The sequence below is a fragment of the Mobula birostris genome, chromosome 10 (genome assembly GCF_030028105.1).
Source record: "Mobula birostris isolate sMobBir1 chromosome 10, sMobBir1.hap1, whole genome shotgun sequence".
Lineage (NCBI taxonomy): Eukaryota > Metazoa > Chordata > Chondrichthyes > Myliobatiformes > Myliobatidae > Mobula > Mobula birostris.
In genome coordinates this window covers 49,705,692-49,714,534 of record NC_092379.1, presented here as the reverse complement: position 1 = coordinate 49,714,534, position 8,843 = coordinate 49,705,692, and the positions used below count along the sequence as shown (strand labels likewise).

General features: G+C 46.6%; 1 protein-coding gene across 4 annotated transcripts in view; it reads right to left on the bottom strand.

Moving 5' to 3' along the window:
* Positions 1-230: 230 nt before the first annotated feature.
* The window catches only part of LOC140203988 (tubulin polyglutamylase TTLL6-like), a 69,846-nt gene continuing 61,233 nt past the window's right edge, over positions 231-8,843 (bottom strand). For 3 of the 4 annotated variants that reach the window (XM_072270203.1, XM_072270206.1, XM_072270205.1), the window contains exons 13-15: positions 5,840-6,269; positions 3,230-3,479; positions 231-1,853 (exon numbers count right to left, since the gene is read on the bottom strand). In XM_072270203.1, coding sequence (XP_072126304.1) covers positions 1,814-1,853; positions 3,230-3,479; positions 5,840-6,269 — 720 coding nt within the window. In that variant the 3' untranslated portion in view covers positions 231-1,813. The remainder of the gene's footprint in view (positions 1,854-3,229; positions 3,480-5,839; positions 6,270-8,843) is intronic. The other variant, XM_072270204.1, reaches the window with a different exon arrangement.

The following is an 8,843-nucleotide window of genomic DNA, read 5'->3' as shown; positions in this document are numbered from 1 at the left end:
GAAAAATAGAGGGCTATGGGTAACCCTAGGTAATTTCTAAGGTAGGGACATGTTCAGCACAGCTTTGTGGGCCAAAGGGCCTGTATTGTGCTGTAGATTTTCTTTGTTTCTATGTGTCAATGTTCCCACCGCTATCTCTCCCTCCCTCAACCATACAGGTAAAATATCATCAACACGTTATCTACTGGGGAGGCAAAAGAACTGATGCAACATTACAGTGGTTTGCAAGCTTTAAATATATTTAATACGTTTTGGAAAGAGATACATTTACAAAAAGTAGGAAGTTAAGGACTAAAATTTCCACACAGTAGATTAGTAAGTTATAAAATGATTTCTTCTCAAATTTAAGCGGCGTCGTATCACGTCCAAGACGGAAGAGGCTGGAGCGTAAGTGGACAGGGGCATCAGTGCACTGTAGAGGCGTTGAATCTCCTAGAAACGGCTGAAGCGGTTTTTCTGCAGATCATTGCCAACGTGGACTGTTACCGCCTGCAAGATGAAAAGTGAAAGTTTACTTTGAACTTGGAACTTTGAAAAATTTTCTATCAAAGTATGTACAGTACTGTGCCAAATTCTTAGGAACAGACACACACACACACAAACATATATATAAATAGCGTGCCAAAGACTTTTGCACAGTGCTGTAGTGATTTTATGGATTACACTGTACTGCTGCAAAAAAAAAAAATACAAATTTCATTACGTATGTGAGTGATGATCAACCTGATTCTGATGTGGGTCTCTATTGTGGACTGGGAGAGGGGGGATCATGGTTGGGAATAGGGGAAGGGAGAGGCAGTGAGTGGGAAGCACCAGAGAGACACATCTGTAATGACCAATAAACCAATTGTTTGGAATCAAATGGCCTTGCCTGGTGTCTCAGGGCTGGGTGTGTCTGCAACCATGCCATCCAAGTGCACTGGCACTCCTCCTCTGCCACCTGTCCCACACCGCTCCCGCGATGTTCCACCTTCGCCATTCCCAACATTCTTTGCTCCTGCCAGATTTACAAGCTCGCTCTCCGCTCCATGTTGACAAATACAGCGCTGTGTGCAAAAGTCTCAGGCACCCCAGCTAGATAGATATGTAACGCTCGGCTCGATCAACTCACGTCCGTCTAGGGGAACTGCCGTAGGCCCTACCAAACTGTGTACTCACGTTTGCGTAGACGCTACGTAATGCACCCCGATACAAGCCCACACTGTAAAATATCAGACAATACACAATGTACAGTTAAGTTACACTTTATAACTCTTTTTGGTGGTGTGGTTAGTGGACACAAAAAAAAAAAACAAAGGTGCCACTCAGTAAATTTGTCAGTTTTGTGCACCAAATTAAGTCGTTGGAGCTCACACGTCCCCGATCCGTCCACAAACGACCTCCGAACCGTCGAATTCCGGTATCCGCCATCCCGGAACCGCCGACCGCTCCCGCACTCGTCCGTCCTCTTCACTCGCCTTGAGCAGGTACACAAATTGGGTGTGACATATATATGTGAATAGGGCTTCTCATAATGTCAGGCACTGAACCAAGATGAAAGAAATAATGAATTCCCAAGCTCCACAGAAATATAGTGATAGTTACGACATGAACAAGATTATAGCCTATCACTACACTTCAGTGTATAACTGGTACAATAAAACATATAATACTTAATTTAATAATATGACAAAGTATTACTAATTATCATAAAATATAATTATCAAGCAAGTAAAGTAACGTTGTTTGCTTATAAGCCATAGGGTTGTTAGTGAGAAAAATTTACTTTTGTATTGGCGACCACCACAGATGTAGGCTTACTTCTGCGGCTGATTCAGAGCAGACAGCAGGGCCCGCAGTGCTGAGCAGTGTTCCTAAGCAGGTATAAAAATAACAGAAATAAAGCAAATAAGTTTTTTATACTTTCAGCCACCTAAACTGGAACCAAGTAATCAAGTATGAAACAAGAACGCCTGAAGAACGATTGGTAAAGCCACAAATATCGGTGAATATTAGTATTAAAAGCGGTAGGTTGGCAACTCTGCCTCGTACCGTTTCTCTCGCAGAAATGATTGGACAGGAAGTGTACCTGTGTGTGTGGATATTCACAATATCCTCACACATCGGGTATTACATGTTTAGACCAATACAGATCCTGTTTAGTCTTTAAGTATGTAAAAAGTGAAAGAAGCTTGAATCTTTACAGAAATTATAATTGTATCTGTACAAATAGAAAATACCGTATTTTGTAAGTGAGAAATGTTAACAGGGGAGGAGAGCAGCCATTTGGGAGATTTGGAAATGTATTTCCTCTCGTTCATTGCTCACTAGTCTTTTTCCTATCAACACAAAGAGAAAAAGAGCCTCTTTCCAATCAACTATAGCAGCCGCTGTTAAATTCCCCGCTTGTATATTTTGACATGTTTTACAGAGGTGCCGGAGTGGCACTCTGGTTAGATCCGGCAGCACTGCACCCCTGGCTGAGGGGTAATAACTGTTCCTGACCCTGGTGGTGTGGGTCCTGAGGCTCCTGTACGTCCTTCCTGATGGCTGAGGGTTAATAACTGTTCCTGAACCTGGTGGTGTGGGTCCTGAGGCGCCTGTACGTCCTTCCTGATGGCTGAGGGTTAATAACTGTTCCTGAACCTGGTGGTGTGGGTCCTGAGGCTCCTGTACGTCCTTCCTGACGGTTGTGGGGTAATAAATGATCTGAACCTGGTGGTGTGAGTCCTGAGGCTCCTGAACCTTCACCTTGATGGTTGAGTGGTAATAACTGTTCCTGAACCTGGTGGTGTGGGACCAGAGGCTCCTGAACCTTCACCCTGATGGTTGTGGGGTACTAACTGTTCCTGAACCTGGTGGTGTGGGACCTGAGGCTCCTGAACCTTCACCCTGATGGTTCAGTGGTAATAACTGTTCCTGAACCTGGTGGCACTGAAGGCATTACGCTGACTGTGGTGCTTTACAGACACTTAGATAGGCTGACGGATGATGGAAAATGGCAGGCTGTGCGGGAGGGGAGGATTAGGTTGATTGATTCATTGATTGAGAGATGGCACAGAATTGACCCTTCCGGCCCTTCGAGCCTCACCGCCCAGCAATCTCCCGATTTAACACCAGCCTAATCACAGGGCAATTTACAATGACCAATTAAACTACTGACCGGTACGTCTTTGGACAGTGGGAGGAAACCGGAGCACCCAGAGGAAACCCCAGAAAAAACTTCTGGCGTTCACCTTTTTTTTTTTACCTGCCATGACTGTTGAGGTCCCTTTGTCTAATCCTGGGTTTTGTGGAACAGGTAGAGCCACGGATGTGCAAAGCTGGGGGCTCGGAGGACACGCACAGCTTCCCTCTGCTCCTGTCCTCGGTCACCCTCTCGGGATAGGCAGACGTGTTGGGAAACCTCTCGGCAACTTGATTCTGCTGGTGCTCGGGCGGGTTCCTGCAGTCGCGTTCCACGGCACTGTCCCGTAACCAGCTCCTGCAGCAGATCCTGTCTGGGGTATGAACTGAATACTTTAGCTAACGAAAAACATTCAAGATTGTTTAGTGTCATTTTCAGTACACAAGTGTCAAGGAGAACGAAATAATCGTAACTCTGGATGGGATGCAGGAGATAAATAAAGCACACCAAGCCAAACACAAGAAGATCTGCAGATGCTGGAAATCCAAGGCAACACACACAAAGTGCCAGAAAAACCCAGTAGGTCAGGCAGCATTTACGGAAACGTGTAAACAGTCGAGGCTTTAGGCTGAGGCCCTTCATCAGGACTGGAAAGGAAGGGAGGAGACGTTGAGGGTGGGGGAGGAGAGGAAGAAGTACGAGGTGGTAGGTGATAGGTGAGACCGGAAGAGGGGGTGGGGTGAAGTAAAGAGCTGGGAAGTCGATTGGTGGAGGTGATGAAGGGCTGGGGAAGGGGGAATCTGATAGGAGAGAACAGAAGGCCATGGAAGAAGGGGACGATGGTGGAGCACCAGAGGGAGGTGATGGACAGGTAAGGAGATAAGGTGAGAGAGAGAAATGAGAATGGGGAATGGTGAAGAAGAAAACTAGAAGTTCGACAAATCGATGCTTAACTCACTACTAAGATAAACTCCATAAGATAAAGAACACAATAATAATAATAATAAAAACACAATAAATATAAATACATAAGATAGCTTATATACATGGATTGACTGTACGTGCATAAAGTGACTCTAGGCACAGGAGTGTCTCAAAATCACGATCAGCTTTAATACCATCAGTATACCCCATGAAATATGTCGTTGTGCGGCAGCAGTACCTTGCAATAGAAAATAAAAGCTGTAAATTACAGTAAATATATAAAAAATTAAACAATTAAACAAGTCGTGCAAAAAGACAAAAAGAAAATAGTGAGTTAGTGTTCACAGGTTCGATGTCCATTCAGAAATCTGATGATGGGGGAGAGGCTGTTCCTGAATCACTCAGTGTCTGTACAGAAGGTGACTCTGACAGGAAATGATCAGGTGGTGGTGGTTGGGGTGTGGGTTAGTGTTGGGCAAAGTCACTGTTTCTGAGTCTGGTGGTCCAGGCGTGGATGCTATGCAGCCTCCTCCCCGATGGGAGAGGGACAAACAGTCCGTGAGCAGGGTGGGTGGGATCCTCCCTGACGTTACTGGCCCTTTCCCGGCCCTTGATGGTGGGTAAGCTCCTGGATTGGCTTCACTCACCCCCCGGTGGCTCGTGGGTGTGGACCCACTTCTGGGGATCCTGCGTTCTGATGTTTGATGTTCTGAGCGTTACTCGTTTGTTGTTTCTGTTGTTTGCGTGACTTTGCACGTCTGATGGTCTTGTTTCGTGGGTTGTTTTCTTTAAGTGGGTTCTCTGACATTTCTTTGTTTTGTGGCTGCCTGCAAGAAGATGAGCCTCGAGGCTGTGCACCGTAAGCATACTTTGATAATTACTGTACTTTTACTTTGAACTTGGAATACATCCTTGATGGCTGGTAGTCTGGTGCTGGTGACGCGTTGGGCACTTAATTGTTTCCTGAAACACTTAATTCAACAACTAATAATTCAGTTTTGCTCAGCCCACAAGGCTGTAATAAAATCTAGCACACATTCAGCAATCCCCCGATTTAATCCCAGCCCAATCACAGGACAGTTTTACAACCACCAATCAACCTACCAAGCCGTAGGTCTTTGGGCTGTGGGAGGAAACCAGAGCACCTGGAGGAAACCCTCGCGGTCATGGGGAGAACATACAAATTCTTTACGGGCAACGGCTGAAATTGAACTGGGGTCGCCGGTACTGTAAAGTATTGCGCTAACCACTACGCTACGGTGTTGCCCCACGGAATCCTCATGCAAATCTAGCAGAGTTTGAGCAGTTTTGTAAAGAAGGAAGGGAAAGGGGAAAAATTGCAGTGTCCAGATGTGGAAAGCTGATGGAGACCTGTCCACACAGACTCAAGGCTACAATTGCTGCCAAAGGTGCATCTATTAACTAGTGACTTGAAGGGGAAAAATACTTATGTAGTCAATTGTTTTGTGTTTAATAATTGTGATTAATTTAGAGCACTTTGTAGAGATCTGTTTTCACTTGGTCACAAAAGAGGTTTTCTCTGTTGATCAGTGTCAAAACAGCCAAATTAAATCCACTATGATTCAGTGTTGTAAAACAACAAAACATGAAAACCTCCAAGGAGGACGAATGCTTTTTTAGAGGCACTGTACACACAATCGCTGACAAGCAACCAATGTGCAACAGAAGACAAACTGTGAAAATACAAAGACTAAACAAGTAATACTGAGAACACAAACTGTGGAGTCCCTGCAAGTGAGGAAACCCAGATTTCGAGTTTAGAAGGCTAAAAGATTGTATTTCACTTACTGTAACCCCAGCAGTTGCAACAGGAATTACGCTGATCCCGAGGTGCATTTGAAATCTCCTCAGTGACATTAGCGTGCCCTGCAGCATCAGTCTGTCCGGAACAATTCACATTGCTTGCCAGGCCCACTTGGCTGCGGTTGCGTTTCAGGACCTGAGACAACTTCTTGATGGCCTTCGAGGTGGCATGCGGGTTGCCCGTTGCGCTCAGCGTCTCTCTTGCGGCCTTTTGCCCCTCTTGGGGGAATGCCTGGGCCTCGAGGCCACCTTGGCTCCTGGGCTGACTCTGGACCTCAGGAAGGAATTGCCTCGAGCTCCCATTCTGCTCTGTGCTTTCGGCTGGCAGCGTGCTGCATGCGTCCGCTGGTTCGGTTTCCTCCCCAACAACTGTGCTCTTCTGGTCAAGCTCCTCGAAGATCTCCGACTGGGTATTCTGAAGAAAACAGAAATATAGATGAAAGGTTTGGAACACAGAATGTTGCAGGCCATTCAGCCCACGATGTTGTGCTGACCTCATAACCTATTCGTAGATAGACCATAAATCTTAGCAACAGAATTAGGCCACTTGGCCCTCCGAGTCTGCTCCACCATTCCTTCATGGCTGATTTATTGTCCATCTCAACCCCAGCCTTCTGCCTTCTCCCTGTAACCTCTGACACCCTTACTAATCAAGAGCCTCTTAACCTTCATTTTAAGTACACCTCCACAGCCGTCTGTGGCGATGAATTCCACAGATTCACCACCCTCTGGCTAAAGAAATTCCTCCTCATCTCCGTTCTAAAGGGACGTCCTTCTATTCCATCATGGCTGATTTATAACCTCAACCACATTCTCCTGCCTTCTTGCCATAACCTTTGATGCCCTGACTAATCAAGAGCCTATCAAACTCTGGTTTTAAATATCCCCAATGACTTGGCCTCCACAGCCGCCTGTGGCGATGAATTCCAGATTCACCACCCTCTGGCTGAAGAAATTCTTCCCCATCTCTATTCTAAAGTGACAAACCTCATTTCTGAGGCTGCACTGTCTGGTACTCCACTCTCCCACTTTCAGAAACATCCTCTCCACGTCCGCTCTGTCTAGACATTTCAGTCTAACCTGACTGAGATATTTTAAAGAAAAGGCACGGTGTTGGATCAGTTTAATGTTCTCAGAAAATAATTGCAAGGGACCCATTAGTATCTGTTCAAAACTCGGACAGTTTCTTTCAGGATGGGCAAAGCAGTAACTGCATTTGCCACCTGGAAACATGAGGGGAAACATTTTCACTCAGAGGGTGGGGACAGCTTGGAACAAGCTGCCAGCATAAGTGGTGCGTGCGAGCTCGGTTTCCACGTTTAAGAGAAGTTTGGATAGGTACACGGATGGTAGGGGATATGGATGGCAATGGTCCCGGTGCAGGTTGATGGGAATAGATGGTTTAAAATGGCTCGGCATGGACTAGATGGGCTGAAGGGCCTGCTTCTCTGCTGTATTTTTCTACGACTCTCCGACGCCGCAGGAATCTTCTACCTTGTGGGAATGGAGTTTTCCCAACTGCTTTCACTCCCACCACCCCCCCACCTGAGCATGGGGTTAAAAACCCAGAGCTGCAGAAACCCCAACAGAAGCTCCATCCCTGGCAGAGGAAGGATATGCCAAGAAGATGGGCCACACCTGGGAACAGGTTGAAAGACTCCCAGGATGGAGGACTCTGGCTAGCTGCTGTTAAAGGCCTGTGCCCCAGATGGCGTTGGTGATTCTGTAAGTTGGTGTTTGCTCCCCACACTGCATTCTCGATCCAGCCAAGCCACTACAATCAGGGGGCCAGTTCAGGCCGAGGAGTGATGGGACCACTGAACAGACTCTCTATACGCTGACTGGCCTGATCTCAAATAATAACAAGGCAGCCCACAGAGAAGTGGTCATCACCCCGACACAGTGGTGTCAAGAAAACAACCTCTCCCTCAATGTCGCAAAAACAAAGGAGCTGGTTGTGGACTACAGGAGGAATGGAGACATCAATGGATCTGGGGGTGAGAGGGTGAACAGCTCAAGTTCCTCGGTATACACGTCACCGAGGATCTCACGTGGTCTGTACATATCAGCTGTGTGGTGAAAAAAGCACAGCAGCGCCTCTTTCACCTCAGACGGTTGAAGAAATTCGGCATGAGTCCCCAGATCCTAAGAACTTTCTACAGGGGCACAACTGAGAGCATCCTGACTGGCTGCATCACTGCCTGGTATGGGAACTGTACCTCCCTCAATCGCAAGACCCTGCGGAGAGTGGTGTGGACAGCCCAGCACATCTGTAGTTGTGAACTTCCCATGATTCAGGACATTTACAAGGACAGGTGTGTACAAAGGGGCTGCAGGATCATTGGGGACCCAAGTCACCCCAACCACAAACTGTTCCAGTTGCTACCATCCGGGAAATGGTACCGCAGCATTAAAGCCAGGACCAACAGGCTCCAGGACAGCTTCTTCCAGCAGGCCATCAGACTGATTAATTCACGCTGACACAACTGTATTTCTGAGCTATATTGACTGTACTGTTGTATAACTTACTGGACATACTATTTATTACAAATTACTACAATTTACACATTGCACATTCAGACGGAGATGTAACATAAAGATTTTTACTCCTCGTGTATGTGAAGGATGTAAGAAATAATATTCAATTCAATCAAATTCAATTCGGCCTCTCACTGGGTCAGTGAGACGGGCTGGCAGCTGCTCCTGCCACACCTGTTCGCTCCCCTGTCGTAGTTTTTCCCGTGACCCTGTCCCGTGCACTATTTCTGTTCATTTCCATCTTACAGACCGTTCTCAGGAACTGAACCCTGTCTTAACCCTGAGAGAGCCTGTAAATGCATGGAATCCTATAAGGGTCATAGAATGCATCCAGTCATTGGGGGGTGAATCTGTGAAATTTGTTACCACAAGACGGCTGCGGAGGCCAGGTCATTGGGTATATTTAAACCGAAGGTTGGCAGGTTCTTGATTAGTCAGGGCGTCAAATGAT